Source organism: Taudactylus pleione, unplaced genomic scaffold (assembly GCF_031769625.1).
Source record: "Taudactylus pleione unplaced genomic scaffold, aTauple2 ptg000609l, whole genome shotgun sequence".
NCBI lineage: Eukaryota > Metazoa > Chordata > Amphibia > Anura > Myobatrachidae > Taudactylus > Taudactylus pleione.
This window is the reverse complement of record NW_028285011.1, coordinates 16,772,469-16,793,339: the sequence shown is the minus strand read 5'-3', so window position 1 is coordinate 16,793,339 and position 20,871 is coordinate 16,772,469. Positions and strand designations below refer to the sequence as shown.

The 20,871-nt window shown below is 39.5% G+C and overlaps 1 protein-coding gene across 1 annotated transcript in view; it reads left to right on the top strand.

Annotated features, from left to right (window-relative positions):
- The window catches only part of DMD (dystrophin), a 2,214,077-nt gene that overhangs the window by 692,177 nt on the left and 1,501,029 nt on the right, over positions 1–20,871 (top strand). Inside the window, exons 34-40 of the mRNA XM_088454197.1 lie at positions 868–1,047; positions 2,179–2,307; positions 8,666–8,836; positions 10,983–11,105; positions 14,906–15,043; positions 18,427–18,579; positions 20,585–20,767. Of these exons, the coding sequence (XP_088310323.1) occupies positions 868–1,047; positions 2,179–2,307; positions 8,666–8,836; positions 10,983–11,105; positions 14,906–15,043; positions 18,427–18,579; positions 20,585–20,767 (1,077 nt within the window). The remainder of the gene's footprint in view (positions 1–867; positions 1,048–2,178; positions 2,308–8,665; positions 8,837–10,982; positions 11,106–14,905; positions 15,044–18,426; positions 18,580–20,584; positions 20,768–20,871) is intronic.

Genomic DNA, 20,871 nt, shown 5'->3' with positions numbered 1-20,871 from the left:
CTACATGCAGACTAAAAATGTGGAGGAGTGGAAAGTTTTCTAGAGTCACTCTGTCCAAAAGGTAAATGTAACACCCAAGTCCAATTTCCCATCCCTTTATAACTAAATCTGTCAATCAAATAAACTTTTCCGGTTAAGGCTGATCAAGAATGTAGGCACTTGGTAGCTGTCTTTAGTACAGGCAGCAATTGTATGTGTGCAAGGCTTTTTATGAAATTGCTTGGAGTGTTCCTGAAAGTGCATTACATGGAGGTGCAAAACCTTTGCAGTGTAGACATTTAGCATAGAAAGTAGCAACCCTAAATTTGCTTCCTCTCTACGTTTGTATCACATTACAGTAATCTTGCTCAGAAAATGTTTATGCACTGCTTTGTAAAATTAATACTAATACCATACTATTCATTATTCCTCTTCACAAGTGATGTCACTATGGGGGTGCAGGGGGCGCGGGCCACACCCAGGTGTCACCCTAATGCCGACTCCTCCTCAGTGACAAGAGCTGGGTGCTGCGGTGTGACATTCTCCAGCAACACTCGGCTCCTGTCACAGAGGAAGAGCTGACAGTGCAGGCACAGGTCTCCAGGGGCAGTCTAGCATTTCCAGGGATGCCGGGAACACCCCCAGAGTGATGCTATTGGGATTTCTCAATAGGTCACGCACCCTTCTGGGGAAGGTGGCTCTGCCGTGCAAGGGGGGATATGGAGTGTGCACTGGGTGTAACCAGACTAGGTGATGCCTCTGCTTTTCACATTCTAAAATAACATATTATAGTGTGCACAGCATGAACAGTAAAACAATATTATATATTATTTATATTCAATGTCAAAATAAAAGTTCAACATAACCCTATTTATCTCATTCTTATAGAATACACAAAAGGAGATTGAGAAACGACAGCAGCAACTAAAAAATATCTGGGAGTTAGGGGATTCCCTAAGAGGTGTGCTTGGAGAAAATGCCAGCCTAGTGGATGATAAACTTAGTCTGCTGAATAGTAACTGGCTAGCAGTAACTTCAAGAGCTGAGGAATGGTTCCGTCTCCTGCTGGTAAGTACAGTAATTCTAATAGAATAATACATTTGTGCATGAATAGGTTTATATTTACACACCTGTAAGTAGAGTCTGAGTGCATGGGACTCATTTATGATTAAGAGGATATGTGTTACATGCTGATGCTTAGGGAACTTCAAGGTGCACAGATGCAAAGCATAAACAAAGCATGCAAAGCACTAACAGTTGAACAATGCACCAAGGAGACATCATAAATGAGGTCTATATTGTCATCCTAGTAAGCACTGGGAAAGTGCCACCAAAGGACCAATCAGGTCTGAACTTAATTGAATCCAGCAACCTGATTTTGTTCTGACTACATTCTCTGTTTTGTTTTTATTGGCTTAAGTTTTTCAAATTAAGAATTGGGCAATGTGATGTGATGGCTGAAAGAATAATACAGCTCCTGCAATTCTAACTAAGGGTTTGAGGGAGGCATCTGTACAAGGACTGAGAGAGAATATGAGATCAGACAAGACAAAAAAAACCTACTGTACTAAGGAGGCCATACATGAAATATAAAGACAGGAAAAGAGGGAAATAAAATTTTAGAGGACATAAAAAGACAAAAGGGAAAGACATGGGTCTTGTACAGATATGTCCAGTTGCATCTTTGCCACTTGTGCAGAACATCACGCTATGCATGGCGCGAGTCATGGGCCCACGAATGGGTACATACATTGCGTTCACACCCGTGACCCCATAGGAATGCATTGTGCGAACGCAGCACACGGCATGGTGTATCGTGACGCACGCAGCCATGGCTAATGGCATGGCATGATGTGTGAGTACGTTTTTAGTGCAAGTGGCAAGGATACAAGAGGACACATCTGTACATTGGACGAGAAATGTATACAAGGAAACAAGGGTGCAGATACAGTATAAAGCTCAGCAAAAAAGGACAGAAAATAGACAACTGCAGACAACAGAGGTATATAGTAAAGAGAATGTGAAAGACAATGGGAGGTATAGACTACAGTACAGTATGCAGATTTAAAGATTTACTAATGGATAATTGAAGGAAAAAAAATAGAAATGGGGAGCTGATAGAGAGAGGGAATAGAATAGTAAAACAGTAATACAAAAAGGTAAAAGGAGTGAAAGGAACTTTTTATGTGTTTATTACAGGAATATCAAAAGCAAATGGAATCTTTTGATGAAGGAGTTGCTAGCACTGCAGCTTGGATGCACCATGCAGAGCTATCACTAGATGAATTAGAGCGACAAAAGCCACAAGAGAGAGAAGAGACACTGAAGGTATGCCACATACATATGTATTTCTGAAACCTATGGCAGACATGCCTACTATCCCAGTAGTCGCGGGAGGCTCACGATTTTTGGGGTAACTCCCCATACCGCCGGGAAAGTAGACACTTTTCCTGCATTCTACCCTCTTTTTAGTGAAGTGGGCAGAATGGGGAACATTTTCTCGCAAACCGATGGGTCCGCGAGAAGGAAGAGGAGCCTAATGATGCAATTCTTTGATAATTGCATCATTTAGCCCTTCCCCCTATTCAAATATGCGGGAATTGCAACATTTTACCATGAGTGGGCGGGGCTTAATGACTCAAATCGTCTGCCCCCCCCCCCAAAAAAAAAAAAAAAACAGTCCACCTGCTTCTCCTCCTCAGCTTTCTCCCAGGGAGGGGGTGTCAGAAGTCGACAAGTATGACCTATGGTGATTCTGCAGGAAAGTTTATATGCAACCACTAGTCTGTACATGTGCTTAGCTTAAGCCTATTTAAACTGTTTAGCTGTTATTTTCTCACTATGTGGTCTATGTATTAATAACCAGCTTTTTGGAGTTTAGTACATAGCGGTCAGATTGTAGACTAACTTGATAATAATGGGGACTGCAATCTGAAGTGCTAATTAGCACTCTGTCTGAGATTTCTGTGAAATATCCTGCATTGTGCTATTAGTACATAGGAACAATACATAAAATTATGCAGAAACTCCAGTTTAACACATCTCAGGATCATGCAAACTTAACTCTAGAAATATAGGGCCTGATTCAGACCCGTTCGCAAGCGGGTCGATGGTGTCCAAGTGCGCATGCGCACAACAGAGGCGGCTCCGTCGTGCGCATGAGTGAGACCTGAATAACGATGGCCAAGCCGTCTTTAAGGGTCTCGCACCAAAGTGGGCGTGCTGTCGATGGTGATTGGCGGCCCAGACGGAGGCATTCCCATGAAAATGCCTACAGTCTGGGTCCGGCCCCACTGACACCACTAGTGATGTCAGTGGGAGTGCTTTTGGCTCTGATAGAGCCAAAAGCACTCCTGGGCTTGCGGCAGCGAGATCCTGCCGCAGGGTCTTGTCGCAAGCCCGATGGTCGCGATGGTCTTGACCATCGCGACCATCATTTTGGCCGCTCGCTATAGCTGTGGGCCAGGAGGCCGCTCCAAAAAGGAGCAGGAACGGTCCTGATTCAGAGCGAGCGCTCTGTCAGAGCGTCCGGCTCTGAATCAGGGCCATAGTCCAATGCAATATGTGTCAGTCATCATCTTTAACTTTCACCTGGTTTATGTAGGTGCAAAATGTATGATATGGGGGACACTGCTAAGCTGAAGCTGAATTAGGTGGACTGGGCCACAGGAGTAGGCACTAGAGAGTTAATTTGAATGGCTCCACCCTCCACTTAATCCCCTGCTTCCCTGAAGTTTTAGCTTTTTCCTAGTGCCTTTGGAGTGAGGCACTATGTTTCTAGCTCCTTAGTCAGCTTTATTTTACTTTTTTGGTTTGCCTTTTTGGTCACCAGGCTCAGCTCCTGTTTATAGGGCTCAGGCAGTCACAGCAGGTCCCAGTAGTTAGGCGGCAGGAAACCCGCTCTGCCCCAGCTTTCACATGCGGATAATATCTGTGAAATTTCATAAGAAAGCTTGTGAGAGGGTTCTCCCTCAGCTAAGCCAGCGATGTTGGCACAATAGAAGTCCCACCAGCACAACCTGTGAGCAGACCCTGTGTCCGGGTATTCCCTCTTCACAGACCAGCATTCTATTCTCAGCTGGAAGCAGTGATAAGCCCAGCCCCTTCCTCCTTGGTGGTCTCTCATCAGATGTGATGCTGAGGTGGCATTGTTGCAGCTCTGGACAACCACAGACTGCTGAGCAGGTTTGATTTGTTGTTTGATACTTGGTGGTTTGAGGCACTTTTCAAAGGGGTACTGATTGGCCTTTACATGCTGTTTATATTGCACCCTCTTATTGAGAGCAGAATTTATCATTTATTTCAACTGCTGTGTTTTTGTTTGTGAGAGAACTTCTGCACTTTTTCACTGTGCTCTTAGGTAGAATATATTGAAGGTGTTTAGAATTTATTTATTTCAGCTGCTGTGTTTTTGTATGTGACATACAAAAAGGGTTTTCTGCACATGGTCATTGAGAACTTAGGGCAGGATGTATGTACACATTTATTTACAACTGTCTAACAAAACAACATTACTGGAAACTGAGAAACAGCCTCAAAATCTTAACAGGGCTCTTCCTCCACACTGTTTTATTCTTGTTCTAAATGTTATGCAATATTGGCTAAAGATCACACAGAGCCAGGGGCCCTTTGCGCACGCTGTGAGCCTGGTGAGCCATTCAGGGGCACAAAGTGGGAGTCAGTTTTCCTGGTCTGTGTTAAATCTATGGTATAGGCTATTGCAGATCTGAGTAGAAGAATGCGTCATCAGTCTGAGATTAGTGATCAGCGGAATCCGTTAGCATTCCCAGAGCAGGAACCTTTATGGGTCTATAATATTGAAAGATGCCTTTCTAGAGTTTCTGCCTCCATGGACAACATTGCAGCTTCATCTGGAATGTGTAGGAAGCCTTCTGAATCCCAACAGATTACTTTCCTTGGAGTATCTGATTTAGAAACTTACCAGGAAGTGGGAGAACTTCTAGATCCTTATGGAGAACTTCTAGATCCCGATTGAGAAGATCAGACTAATTGGGAGGAGAATTCCCCAGCTATCCTGGGAGTTCAGAGTTTGATTGCTGCAGTCAGGCAGACTTTAAACATTCAGGAGGCAGATGTTTCTAAGGTAGGTACCGTGTGGTCTCTGTTTAAGCTTAAAATTAAACTGGTGTTAACTTTTCCGTCATTTTCTCATTTTGTGGATACATTGGCAGAAACCTGGTTAAAGCCCGACAGGTTGTTTCAGGTTCCACGGTGGTTTTTCTGATCTTAGATGAGGACACTACATGGTGGGAGGTGCCTTTTCAAGTAAATGCACCTTTTGTCAGTCTTTTGAAATCTATGGTTCTTCCTACTACAGAGGCTGCATCTTTAAAGGATCAGTCTGAGAGAAAAATGTAAGCATTGCTCAAGTCAGTTTTTTGTTTCACTGTAGCTTCTTTACATCCAGCATTGGTGATTGCTTGGCTAAACAATTCTGGAATCTTAACTGAGCAGTTGGCTTTAGGCATGCAATCTGATTTTGATTCCACCAAGCTCCTAGCCTTGGTAGACCAGATCCAAGAGGCTTCAGTATATATGGGTGATGGCCAATGCCAATCCAAATAATTTCTTTGCTACTCCTTTACCTCATATTGTGGTATATTGAGAGGCCATCAGGACAGCAGTGCTTTCATTTTTAGAGTCAGGAGTTATCCTGGTGAGGAAACCAAATATTTTGTTCAAGCCTATTTTAAATTTTAAACAGCTCAATCTTCACTTAGAGGTAGAACACTTTAAGATGGAGTCTCTATGTTCTGTCGTCAGCTCCAAGTTAGAAGGCAAATGTTTGGCATCCCTGGACTTCAAATATGTCTATCTTCATGTCCCAGTTTGGCAGGGTCATCAATAGTTATTTTGCTTTACAATGGGAGAATGTTACATCCAGTTCCAACCTCTTTTGTGTGGTTTATCCATGGCTCCCACAGTGTTTACAAAGTTAATGGCCCACATAGTAGTCCTACTCAGGAAAAAGGGTGTTACCATCATACCCTATATTAATGATCTCCTGATAAAGTTTGGAGTCCATGTTGGTTCAGCACATGGTAGTGGTCAGTGAAACATTGGAATCCCAAGGGTGGTTATTCAACTATCCAAAGTTCAATCCAGTACCATCTCAGTGGATGATCTCTTTAGGCCATCTCTTTGGTACTCACAAGCAGTGAGTCTATCTTCCTCCAGAGAAGGTTCAGGATCTCCAATCTCAAATCAGGACTGTAATTCAGCTTCCACAGGTTTCAATACTCAGTGGTGTAAAACTTCTGGGAAAGATTGTAGTGTCATTTGAGGCAGTTCCTTTTGCCAGGTTCCATGCTCGTTCTCTGCAGAGAAAATTTCTGGTCTATTGGATCCAAAGAGAACCTTGTTTGGACAGTTTTTCTGTTTGTCACCTCAGATGCGATAATCTCTCAAGTGGAGGCTACAGTCTCAGAACGTGTTCAAAGATAGTCCCTTCTGGATTTGGGATTGCACCCCGGTTAACACTGATTCCAGTTTGAGTGATTTGGAAGCAATGACTCTCGGCCTTCAATTTCAGGGCCGTTGGTCCAGGTCTGAGGCACTGATCCCAACCAACATTCTGGAACTAACAGCAGTCAGACTGGCTCTTCTACAAGCTGGCTCATCTACAGGACGTCCTGGGCAATTTTTCATTCAATCGGACAATGCCAACACAGTGGTGTATATCTGTCACCAGGATTGCACTTGGAGTCGTCAGACTATGGGGGTCATTCAGACCCACTCGCGAGCGGCAGTACGCTCGCAAGTGGGTCGATGTTCCCCACTGCGCATGCGCACGACGGAGGGAGCTCCGTCGTGCGCATGCGCGAGACCCGACGAGCGAAGGACTTTCCTTTGCTCAGAGTGTCTCATCAAAGGGGGCGTGCTGTCGATGGTGACTGACAGCACGCCCCCTTTAGTTGGCATGCCGGGGGCATGCCTGCCAGACGGAGGCGTTCCCAAGGGAACGCCTACCGTCTGAAGCCGGCCCCACTGACATCACTAGTGATGTCAGTGGGAGTGATTTAGGCTCTGATAGAGCCAAAATCACTCCTGGCCTTGCGGTTGAGAAACTCAACCGCAGGCTTTTACTCGCAGTTCCGATGGTCGCGATGGTCAAGACCATCGCGACCATCATTTTGCATGCTCGTATATGCTGTGGGTGGTGACCCACAGCTATACGAGCGTCCAGGAGGACGCTCCATATTAATGGAGGTGGGCCCTGATTCAGAGCGAGCGCTCTGGTCAGAGCGTCCGGCTCTGAATCAGGGCCCATGTGGGAAGTGGGACCTGGGTTCCTGTGATATCAGCCATCCACATTCCTGGAGTGGAGAACTGGGAGGTGGACTTTCTAAGTCATCCTTCAGTGCACCCGGGAGAGTGGGAACTCCATCAGGAAGTTTTTCAGGCCATAAAAGACCATTGGGGAATGCTCTATATAGACCTAATGGCCTCTTGCCTCAACAAGAAGTTGGCAATCTATGGAGCTTGGCCAAGGGACCCTCAGGTGACTTTGAAGAACCATGGAACCAACAAAGCATCCATCAGACAGGGGTATCTTTTTCCACATCTATCCTTGGTGGCCAGAGTGCTCCAGGAGGTTCAGCGAGAGGGTGAGAATTTTTGTGTACTCACTGTAAAATCTTTTCCATGTCTTCCATCTGGGGGACACTGCGTTTTTTCCTTTACTAAACTTTTGCTGTTTTAGTTCAGTTTATGTATGTTAAAGTGATGCGACTTTGCTCCTCCAAGCAGCTTTGTTATAGAACGGAGGCTTCAGGGAAGCATGAGGGGTTAAGTATGGGAAGGGGCGGAGCCAATCAGATTAACCCTCTAGCGCCTACTTCTTTGGCCCAGCTCACCTAACCCAGCATCATATTAGCAGTGTCTCCCAGATGGATGACAAAGAAAGGATTTTACTCTGAGTACATAAAAAATAAAAAATAAATTGTAAATGTATTTCAAGATCTGTGGAAATCAAAATAAGCAGTGAATGGAAGTTACAAGCTTAACTTGTGTCTACATGCCAGTACTGTTCTACACTTATATACCTCTCTAAGGGGGACATGTATCAAACCTTGGAAAGATATATAGTGGAGAAGTTGTCCAAAGCAGCCAATCAGCTTCTAACTGTCGTTTATCTAGCAGTATATGAAATAACAGTTAGAAGCTGATTGGTTGCATTTGGCAACTTCTCCTCTTTATCTCTCTCTAAGGCTATCTGCCCTTAAGTACAAAGGACTGAATTTGTCAGATATGTGCAACTCTAAGCACACTTACAAGTTTTGCGCCTGCATAGTTAAAGTCACATTTATATAATCACGCAAATCCTCCTGTCTGCAACTCTGAATCAGGAGTGTTTCCATAAGCAATGTTGCCACTTGGTATGTGTTCTCATTTGCTTTTTTTAGCTTTGAGACTCACACTGACTTTATGATGTATGATCATGGTAATATATTGAATAAATACACACTATTTCATACCATAATGAGAAAGAAAGCTCTCCAGTGTTAGAACATACTTGCAAATTTGTCTTATCTCTGTAGCTTTCAGTAGCTTAATAAAAATGTGTGTTGATTATTCACACTTTGATAAATCTCCCCTTCTATATGAACTCATTATCTTTATAGTTATTGCTTAATTCTGTCTTTTTCTCTGTTATGGGCTACAGCTTTTAAAGTCTGAGCTGAATGATATTCAGCCAAAGGTGGATTCGGTGCACGACCAAGCTGTAGAGTTAATGACAAACCGTGGTGATCACTGCAAGAGGATAATAGAAACCAAGCTGTCTGAACTTGACCAGCGATTTATCCCTATATCTCAAAGGATAAAGAGTGGAAAGGTATTGCAAAGTTTAGTGGTATATATAAAAGTAGTAGTACAAAAAGCTAATTCACTTAAATCTACTTTATATGCATTGCCTCTAAAGGTGGTACAGACCATTAAGTTATCTATTGGTGAGTATTGCGCACCGTTGGTACGAGTGTAAGATATTGCCATTCCTCCTTTATAGTTATGAACACAAATTCACAAGTTGCAATCTTTATGTGATTGAACCAGTTGGAAATCTGATAAAGCTGGCTTCATTTGCGGATATTAAATTTTAAATAAACACTCATACATCACTTTTCCCAATAGGCAATTAAGCAAAACAAGTAGCCCCCAGTCACTTCACATTTTAATATAAAGGAGTTGTCATAACATTTATTATCTTGCTGCTGATATTGAAGCTAAAGCGTGCCTTGATGAAACTTGATAAATATTCACTGAAGTTTTTCAAATTTACTTTTGCTTTTTTTATTTTTCAAACAGACATTTTAATATGGTGCCATAGTTTTGTATGGATTCAATTACTCATTGTTGATAAAACTGAAAGAAGAAAATTTGTCTTAATGATCTTCACTGACCTGATAAATTATATTGTATTTTAGAATGTAATGGCTTTTTCTTCCTACTGTTAATAGAAATAAGATTAAAGGCACTCAGCGGAGTACCCCCCATGAAGTCTTTATTAAAATGTCTCCTCATTTACAAAGTATGTGTTATAGAAAAGGTCCAATAGAATCCCATTATCTAAAATAATGTATTTGGTGTACAGTAGGTATTGCGATTGATAATAGGAACTTGACTAGTCAATCATACTTACTTAAATGCAGATAGACAGACTATCTATCTATCTATCTATCTATCTATCTATCTATCTATCTGTCTGTCTGTCTGTCTGTCTGTCTGTCTGTCTGTCTGTCTGTCTATCTGTCTGTCTGTCTGTCTGTCTGTCTGTCTATTTGTATTTTTGGAAATGAAGAAATCATTGTTGTATAAAAATTTAATGCAAGCTGAACATATAGTTGTTAAACCCCAAGCAATTGATGTACATTAGTAACCGGATTGTATTGTAAAGAACATTGTCAAAACAAAATCTGTCATTATGCAGTTTGTATGGTAGAAATATGAAAAAGTATTACTAATTTAGAAATGACTTTTCTCTATGTAGTAAAGGAACAATCTTTTATGTGTTACCATAAACAATATTTGAAGTACAATATGCTCAGTGACCTCACAGTTTTACCTATCAATTATTTATGTCATAAGTGAGAGCTTGAAACAATTCAGAACAACACCATATCATATATTCATTACATTAAGGAACTTGCATATTGTTTACTGATATATAGAAATGGACAACCAGACACATGACATATTGTACAGCACACAACTACAACTTCAATAGAACTCACATTAGTAGACATATTCATTATTACATCTAAAACAGCACATTTTTACTTTTACATTCATTTGTTTTCAGGCTTTCACTAGACAGGTCAATTTTCAAAATTGTTTCTACCGCCAATCATAAACATAGTGTATACTGACGGTTCACAACTATACGCCTATGTGTCAGATCTAGACAAGAAATAAGAGATGTTGAGGAAAGGTCAGCATTCACAGAACCTGCAAAATATGCAGAATGGTTTATTTATCAGTCAGCATCAAAGACCTTTGGTTGACACAGGCTGAAAAGATGGAATGTTTTCTGCCATCAGGAAAATATGCCAGAGGGCGGAATTCACAGTGTTATGATTTTTCTTCACTATAACCAAAGTTAAATTCAAAAGTAAATTACACCATGAATGTTAGTTTTGATTGCCATTTATAGTAACATCTAATGTTTTCAAGATTTCACCCAAATTAGGAAGGTTTTTAAAGTAAGATATAAATGTTGCAATATACAGTACTAATGTTATATTTTATTTATTGCAAACAAGTTAAGTAATTTACCTGTGACCAATCTGACATCTACACAGCAAGCGAACAAGATCAGGGTATAGAATCATTGTTCTGTGGGATGTTGATAGCTCATCATTATCCTACTCCTAAGAGATAATCCCAAATACATAGATAGAAACTAAACACATTTAGAATTTCCTTTATGTATAGGAAGCAAAAATTGGATCCTGCTCTAAATAAGTTCTACTTTATTTTTACAGGCAATGGTGTCTTCCAAGGAGCTGGAACAGTTTAATTCTGACATACAGAAATTGCTTGAACCACTGGATGCTGAAATACAACTTGGGGTTAATCTCACAGAAGAAGACTTCAATAAAGATATGGTAATGTCTATGGTAACAGTATATTTGGTCATGTTGGGGTTTCTACAACGTTTGACAATCTATTTCACTAACCCTATTTTAAGTACCATGAACGGGAGAGTTATAAACGATCCAAGTACATGGTGATAGGTGCAGCAAGATTGTGTTATTACAATATACATTATGAATAATAATTATTGTGTACTGTAAATGAGTTGAGCACAGTGTGACCACCCATGTTTTGTAGCAGGCATAAGTATTAAATTATATGTGCTAGAAGTCTCAATTTGTATTTCTGGTATCATGTTTTTCTAAGAGTTACTTATGTTGGGTGACATGTACCAAAGTTTTACTGAAGATAGTTAGTGTTTGGGTTATTTTTATGTTGGAAAATTTCTTGTTTTCAAAAAGTATTAGAAAACTTATTGTGCATAGCGGGCAACTCTGTTTTTATCAAGCACAAAAATCTTCTTAATCCTGCCCAACTACCTTCATAGAGCTGGGATATGGTGAAGCTTGGTGTTTGGACCACTGGAGTGAGAAGGGTTGAGCAGAGAGCTGGCACAGTTAATGATGTAAGGTCGCAAATGTTAGTCTGGGACTTTTTCTGCAGTTTTGTTTTTAGTAGTTTCATACAAAGGTGGCAATTATTATTATTATTATCCTTTATTTATATGGTGCCACAAGGGTTCCACAGCGCCTTACAAAGTACAGAAACAAATGAGCACACAAGACAACAGTTATTACAGACAATGCAGGACAAGTACATGATTTATAAACAATGCTGCATAACACCTAAATAAGCAGCAGGGTGTCAGTAACCAAGTTTTAGGTGCCATTGTGAATGAAAGTAAAAGTAAGGCAAGAGGAAGCACGTGAGGGAAGAGGGCCTTGCTCGCGAGAGCTTACATTCTAAGGGGAGGGTCAGACAAACAGGGGTGACACAAATGGACTAGATAGAGAGGAAGGAGCATAGAGTAGTGGGTTAGGATGAGCGCTGGAAAGCATTGAGGAAGAAATGGGTCTTGAGAGCCCATTTGAAGATTAAGAGCCATGAAGCCAAGTGATGAAGGAATTTTGAACAAAGGCCAGGGAGACAAAAAAAGGCAGCTACTCAAAGAAGTTGGCAGAGGCAAATGTCATTAGTGTTGAATGGAAAGAATGAGATGGAGGGTTCAGAAGGTAAGACTTGGTAGGAGTGACCCAAGGATAGCAGGACCCCAAGACCACCACCCTGGAAACCTCCAGGCCAGGGTGTGTGAGAGAATGTGAGGCCCCCAAAGGAGATAGCTGCAGGAGCAATGGTGTCAGATGGGTAAATCCAGGGTTTGGTGATGGCAATGTAATACTACTGTTGGTATTGCAGTGTATGTGTTTTTTTGTAACAGTAGATATTATGCTATGTGTGTGATCTGTTAGTGAAGAGAGGGGCGGAGTGATACAGCTCTGTGTGATTTGTAATGTCAGAGAAAGAGGAATGGAGTGAGATACAGAAAGCCTGATACAGAGCTGCACACTAAAGCAGCCCTGACTGTGTCTTTTTCCACAGTGCGACTACATCTTTATGCAAATGCCAAATGCCGGAACACTATTCCTCCACTTTGTATAATAAGATGCACCATTCGATGCACAGCAGTCACACCATTGAACATTACACCAGCCATATGGAGGTGCAGAATGCCCACCTGGACATGGCAATGATATCAGCGCAACTGCAGCAAAAGTCACAGTCACTGCATATGACTAGCCACCCACCTGTTACCAGCCAGGAATGACCGCTGAAATTGCCTATTTCTGTGTCCATATTCATCTGTGGCTTTCAACGATAGCCATCGGGAAACATGCCCAGTGATACTTGGATGCATGCGCAGATGGAAAGCATCAGCCGCTTGCGTCTGACATCGACACTGCATCCACCTCTAAATCAGGCCCAGAGTATGGATGGCCATTGGTGGGTTAACCATCAATGCTGCCATCGGTGGTTAACATTAATGGCATTAAGACATCTACTGGGCTAAACTTCATACCATCAGTGCAGAGGAATAAAACATTGATGCCTCACACCTATTAATTGTTGAGAATCATTATACCTCTTCCATCAATAACAAAACTATCAAACATTGGTGGCAAACCATCAATGGTTGTTAGCCACCATTTGTGAATAGCAATCCCTAAGAAAGAGCTGTGGCAATACCTGTCAGTGAGAACAGAAGGCAAATTCTCAACTGCGGTCCCAAGGAGGAAGGGAGGAGTTCCTGAGGTCGCCAGCTGTCCTAAATTGTTGATAGAAGGGGGAGTTATCCCCAGTTATGTTGTGAGGGGGAAATGACACAAAGCTGGGGTAAATAGCCCATACATGAAGAGGGGAGAATCAACCATGAAAAGGGGGCTTGAAGCCCTAAGTGAGGGAAGGCTGCAGCTCAAAGTCTGAGCGGAAGTGATGCAGAGCTGTGAAGGCTGAGTGAGAGTAGAGATACATAAATAGTTGCAGAGCTGCAGAGTGAGAAGCAGCTCTGAGTAACACATGTGGAGTGTAGTAGCTGCATATGAGTTGAGTGTATGCCTAGTGCCTGTAACTGTGAAAATTAGTGAGAGTCTGATAAAAGAAGTTGGAAATATGTTTGGAATGTCAGACACTAGGTTGACAAGGAGTTGTATATTTTTTCACTTTCATTGTCATAACTCAAGTACTGTGCAATGGAGAAGGAAATGTACATTTTTTTCCTTTATCATATATCATTTTGCAACCAATTTGGAGGAGTAATTTAATAAAGACAACCTATTTTGGAATAGAGATGGTCTGGTGTAATGATTATTTGCACTGCACAATCATCACGTAACACCATCTATACCCAGGGACATAGAGAGCCCGGCTGGGCCCAGGTGAAGGGGGCTTGGCCTAATCACAGGAGGCGTGGCCATGGCCCCTCGAGCTAAGGAAGAAAAAACTAACTTTTACAGCGCTGCATGCTGGGGGCCCCTCTAGAAAGCCCAGGTAAATAGTACCCCCCCCTCTCTGCCACCATGCCTGTACCCACACTATAGAACACTTTGCTGTAAAGCCTACATAAGCTGGGATCTGAGGAATGCATCATTGAGAAGGGGAACTGTCTACTCACTCATTTACCTCATGCCAGCACACCTGGGGTCAAAGGTATGCTATATCACAAGCAATATGCATTCATTGTGCTTTCACATCATCTGTAGGTATTATATATGTATTGCCAGGATGAATAAATTAACCCCATTCTCTCATGACATATGCTTCCCCAGTGGGTGAACTTCAATTCCTGATCATCACCCATACATATGTTATGGCATGACATCAGCTAGAATTGGATTGCTGCCATTAAATCAAAATATGTCTATACTGTATGTCTTTTTAACATGTATTAATCCCATAATTCCTGTATTTAATCACCCATATTTGCAAAAATATGGAACAGAAACCCCTCTGTAATGGATATTTTACAAGAGGAATCACCTGATTCACATAAGCCTTTCCTGACTAAGTCAGGGTATATTCTTCCTCACTTCATCATGATGACATCCTTTAAACAGAAATGGATATAGCTGCTGCCTCAGAGAATTTGTAGTTAATCAGTAATAAGAACGTTACCCATCTCTAGCTCTCAGTCCAATGAACACAACAGATGATACTGTGATATTCTTGTAGGTACTCGCAATACTTTTGCTTCAGCCCATTTCTCTTCTCATGCCTTCATGCATAAAGGTATAGTCCTTAGAATGCACTTGTTCTGTTTGTGTTATAATTTATTAGTAATAATAATTGTTTTTTTTCTCACTATTCTTTTTACCAGAGTAAGGATGATGATGGACAAGTGAAAGAATTGCTGCAGAGAGGAAATAATCTTCAGTTAAAGCTTAGTGATGATAAAAAAAGAGAAGAAATCAAACTAAAACAACAACTATTACAGACTAAACATAATGCTCTCAAGGTAACTAGTATGTCATTAATATTTGTATATGTGTATCACATGTTTAAAATATTTTGGTTTAATCACATTTTTATATTGATAAAGTAACAAAAACTGCTGTAAAATATTTTAAATGTAAAAATAGGTATCCATCCTTATAGTTCATTAGTTGTGATATCATCTGTGTCACATGATTGATTTTTAAAATGTTCTTAAATAGACTGTATAACTTATTTGCTCAATTTCAAACTGAATTGTTTACAGTGTTTTATAAATAAAAATGGATATACTATAAAATCCAAGCATCAGTCTGGCAAGTAGTAAAGTTAAGGAACTACCAGAAACAAAATGGATGTACTCCTGGCAAAACTGGTAGGCAGTGTGAGAATTGGAAAAACTGCTTACGCTAGTTAACCACATGTATATGCAACACTTTGCCAAGTGTATATTAAAGAAATTATTATTTCAATGTAAAAATATTGTCACCTTTGTTTTAAAAAAACAGATTACATTAAGATAGTTTAGTATATGAAACAACCATTACAAATTATCTCTCAAGTAACGCAATCACCACTGTAACAACAAGATAGCTCAGTAATTAAACTCCTAAGGATGACAGTAATCGATGCCAAGGATTACTAGAATAAAAGGGATATAAAGATGAGTAGTCAGCTGGCAGTGAATATAGGGCAAAATAGGAAAGAGGAAACCACTTGGGGGTCACTGTGTACAAAATTGTCTTATGGCATTATAATATCAAAAGAGAACCTTCCTGAGGGGAAGAATACAAAATAGAAGGAATGTGATTATTGAATTAAAGCAAATGTTCCCATATTTTTGGAAATGAGGTAGAGATTTTTAAAACACTAGTCATGTATTTATCTGATATGTTTGCCAGATATGTTACCATTAATAATAGCAAGAGAATAGGAAGGAGGATTTGGCTTCTTTCACATAGTAGTGATCATCCAAGTTACTGTACAGCTGTAAATGTGCCTAATGAGCCTCTTGAACAAGCAAAGTGAGTAAAATTTATTTTGGAACAGATGGATCTAATATAAAGACAAAGAACATGGTTCTGATGTGTGACCATAGAAGCTACAGTTTAGAGCAACCCCACCAGATCTTTCAGAAAGGGTCCCTCGTGTCCGCTTTCAGAAAAGTTTGGTCAGGACATAATTCCATCTAGAAGATGGCCTTTCCGTGTTTTCATTGATTCACAAATTTATGGAAGATCTTTCTGCCCTTTCCCAGGTGATATCCCAATTCCCTGCACTTACAGATGTGTCCTCATACATCTTTGCTGCCAAACAGCCGTGTGACTCTTCTAGCATTGGGCATCTTTTCCACCCAAAATACACCTTAGTCATAATGTGATGCGACTAGGACACATCAGGAGACTGTGCTGATTAATTTGATTTGTGACCCTTTTATATCTGTGTGCGACTGAGTCTCTGGATATCAAATGAATCAGCACTGTATTCCATCTGATACGTTTGGCAGATACGTTACCAATAATAATAGCAAGAGAAAAGGAAGGATTTGGATTCTTCCACATAGTAGTGATCAGGCAAGTAACAGAGCTGTGTAAATGTGCCTAATGAGCCTCTTGAACTGGTGCATCCTAGTTGCATCACATTGCGATTAACGTGAAAAAGTCACCTGGCGCTAAGATATAGGTGACCATGATCTTGCAGCTCACTCATACCACATGGCGTATTCAGGCTAGATGTATGAGGACACATCTTTAACATTTCACCCAATCTGTGCCACGTTTGAGTTCATGACTTATTTATCTTCACTATATGAACCTAAAAGTTCATTATAAAGCATCAACATCCTTACTGAGGAAAAGTATAGCTGTTTGGAGCTTTCTGAGTCATGATAGACGTGCTGGGGATTAGCTCCATTGACAACCCATACAAATCTTGAAAATCTGAAAGAAGTGATTTGGCAATCTGATCACACGCAGCCTTAAGGAGAGAGAGACTACTAAGGATCCTTAATAATGAAACTATTTAATGTAGTATTGTTCCTATTATTTATAAAACTCTGGTTGTTTTAAATGCCCTCTAAGAAGTTTTATGTATAGATTGTTACATAATTATCTAGTGATCAATATTAAGGAATTCAGAGAACAACCAGAGTTTATTCTAAGATATTACCTATGTAAATATCATTTTTTTTCCTGTTATGTTTACTGGAAGCTAGGGATGTCATATCTAGAGATTTAGCATTATCTTTAATTATGAAAAAATGTCCTTTAAATCTGTCCTATAGGACACTTCATTATTGGTTGTGTTTTCAAGAAGTGAGGTCATTGATTTTCATTTTTTGTTAGTCAATAAAGGCATTCACCCTTGACAGATAAAAACTCAAAGGAATATTGATTACTTTAAGAAAATTCAAACAGACTTATATTAAATTCTTATAGCAGTTATTTGTACTTGGAAGTGGCCTTTGGATATCAAGATGTTTTTTTTATCCAGCGTGGGACACTCTGTTGCTCATATACTAATTTAAAACATGGATAAATACATGCATCATGTAATCTAATTTGTGAAGTGTACATTATTATGTGATGTGTAGTCACAAGATCAATAGTTATATGTCTGCAGAGTTATGGTATGCACAAAGGATTTACAATGCGCATATCAGGTGGTAAGTGATATCTTTATCCTACCCGTGGGGGATCTTGCTCTGCATTATGGGAGTTGCAGCAGCTTTGATCACAGTAGAACTTCTTAGGTTAAACTGTATCCCTTGAAAAATTACAGAATCTCTAAGTGTCACTTCCTTTTGTGGACACAAAACACGTTTCTGGTCTCTGTTTAGAATATTTAACAAAGGAAAACATTTAAGCATTTTTGTTTTGTAAAAGTTGAACATAAAATGATGAAATATACGTTAGTTTGGTTATTTGTCAATGTCTGTGTTTTTCAATTGAAAAAGTAATGCTGTATATATGTATTTATCAAATTAAATTTAAAGTCCATTACGTATCACAGTAACAGCATAAACTGGATATTAAAGTAACACTTCCACCAGTCCTCTGAGAAAATTATAGATGAATATTGGGGGTAATTCATCTAACTCGTTTACATTATAATGCTGCTTGTATTTATATGCACAACCCTCTATGACTTTATCCTGAATTATAGCTGCAGCAGTCACATTAATACGTAAAAGGTTTTGATTAATGAATCCCTTTGTGCTGCAGCCAATGAACTCTATCATTCCGTATACTACTGTATATTCCTTGTAAGGTTAGCGGTTGGGCTTATGCATGGATTAGTGCTTTGTTAAAATGTGTATACAATTCTTGAAAATAACTACAGGTAATTGCAAACCATCTGTGATTTAATGTCAGACTTTGCATATATTGTCATTCATAATATAAATAGGATTTGAGATCACAAAGAAGAAAAAAAGCTTTGGACATTTCTCATCAGTGGTACCAATACAAGAGACAATCTGATGATTTACTGAAATGTTTGGATGATATTGAGAAGAAAATAGCTAGTCTTCCAGAACCCAAGGATGAGCAGAAGCTTAAGGTATTCTTATGTATGTGTGTATGTGTATGCACAATATAAATAATGCATGCATTAATTAGTTCACTTTTTAAGACACCAGTGAATGCAATGTAGAGCAAGATGCATAACACTCAGATTATTGCAAATAACAACTGGAATATATTTGTTGCTCTTGTGTGGTTCGAATTGATCAAATATTTCTCAGTGATCCTGGCTTGCAATTTTTATATACTATTTAGGTTAAATGCTTCCAAATTTACACTGCACGATTCACTGGGATTTGTTTTAAGAATATTTGTAACATTGTTGCATGTATCAGACCAGGCTATCCTGTGGCTCGCTGAATCACATGGGTCTACAAGTCCCAGCATGCCATCCAGGCGTTATTTTAATCATTAATTGAAGATTTGTGAATTGATCCAATAAAAATCCAGCAATTGGCCTAATATAACAACTCATCCAGTGGCCCAGCCTACATTGGCTTCATCTGTACAAGACAGCCACAGGGCCTATGTACTGTACTATATGCTTTGTTGTGTAGACATATTTTGCAGTTTACTAATTTTAATAGAAAATGATGGAGTTAAGTAAACCTCATTATTTAATTATAAGCAAAGTAAGAAATAGTAATCATTATACACCTTTGAATAAATAAAATAAACATACATATTTCATAAAGTGATGTAAAACTACAGTTAATGACTATGAAAGGCCACCAAGTGCAATATGCTTTTGTTATTAAAATCAATTTGTTTTGCTATATTGTTTTTTTTAAGGGAATCTCCAACCATTTTACTTTAGTTTATTTACCTCAACTGCTAAAAAGATCCTTTTCTGGGTGCGGTACAGTGTATTATACCGACATTCAGAATGTCAATATGTTCAGAATGTTGACATGTAACATGTCGACATTCACAATGTCAACCCTGCCTGAATGTACAGTTAGAATGTTAACAATGGTTGTTTCTAAGTAAATCTAACCCTAATCGCAGCCTTACCCTACTCCTAAAACCCTTTGTCAACACTCTAACTGTCGACATTCACAAAGATAACATTCAGAATATCAACAATCTGACTGCATACCCCTCTTCCAATCTATATTACATTGTTTGCTGTATTATGGTTAAAATACAGCCTTTGAACCAATAATGATTAACTATTTGAGAACACAGCACTGGTGGTTAACTGTGTGAGAGTGCAGCAACAGTGCAGTGACAGCAGTATAAGGTCTGGCTTGCTGTCTGCCAGTGCTGAATGACAAATGAGTCAAGGAGGAGACTCGTGAAAGCAACTAGAGTGTCCTTAGAATTTTTTAATTAAACAGATGTTGAAAACAGATTTAGTTTGTGTTTTTGAAAGAAATACAGCTAGTAGGAGTAATCTTATCAGTATGGTGATACAAATGTAAAATGGGTGGAGATTGGTTTGTTATAGCCTGTTAAACCCTTAACAATGATTCTGTTGATTGTTATAATATTAACTTGTGTTATTGTGTATCTTTGTTCCAGATGAACTAATGACTAACAGTACGTGGATGACTTCTTTCTCATATTAGCACACTCCATTCATCACAACATGTCCATATGTTATTGTCCAGTCACTCCAAATTGTTCTTTGCATCCAATGAGTTATGATTTTCACCATATTATTTTGCTTCATTATTGCTTTGGTTTGCCATTAATTAGCAAAATATATTAAATATATTTTGTTTTGTCTAAAGGCAGAATTATTAATTCACACAAATAAAAACTAAAAATTAATATTTCCATGTAAACTAAGCATACAGTTGAGTTGTAGAATGCACGTATTAAACACAGGAGCTAAATACAGTGGTAATGTTGTGTTGTTTTTGCATCAGTCTATTAGCATAACTTTTTTGTTATATTGTTTATTTGTTTATTACAATAAAAGTCTAAAAAAAGAAACAAGTGACAGTGTTGCCAGAAATATTTGCTGCTACTTCTAATGCAAGTTCATTAATTAGCTAGCTAACTGCCCTGGACCCTGTATTGGTTTTGCTCAATAGGAGATTGATGGAGAATTGGAGAAGAAGAAAGAAGAGCTGAATGCAGTACACAGACAAGCCGAACGTTTGTCTAAGGATGGGGCTGCCAAAGCGGTGGAGCCAACTCTGATCCATCTTAACAAACGCTGGCGAGAAATTGAGAGCAAATTTGCTCCATTCCGAAGACTGCACTATGCACAAATTGTGAGTTACAATTGCAAACCGCATTGTTTGCAACTAACCAGATTCTACTAACAATAAGCTAGGACTTTGTCACCTAGGCCCATGATTACTCTATATACAGTGCT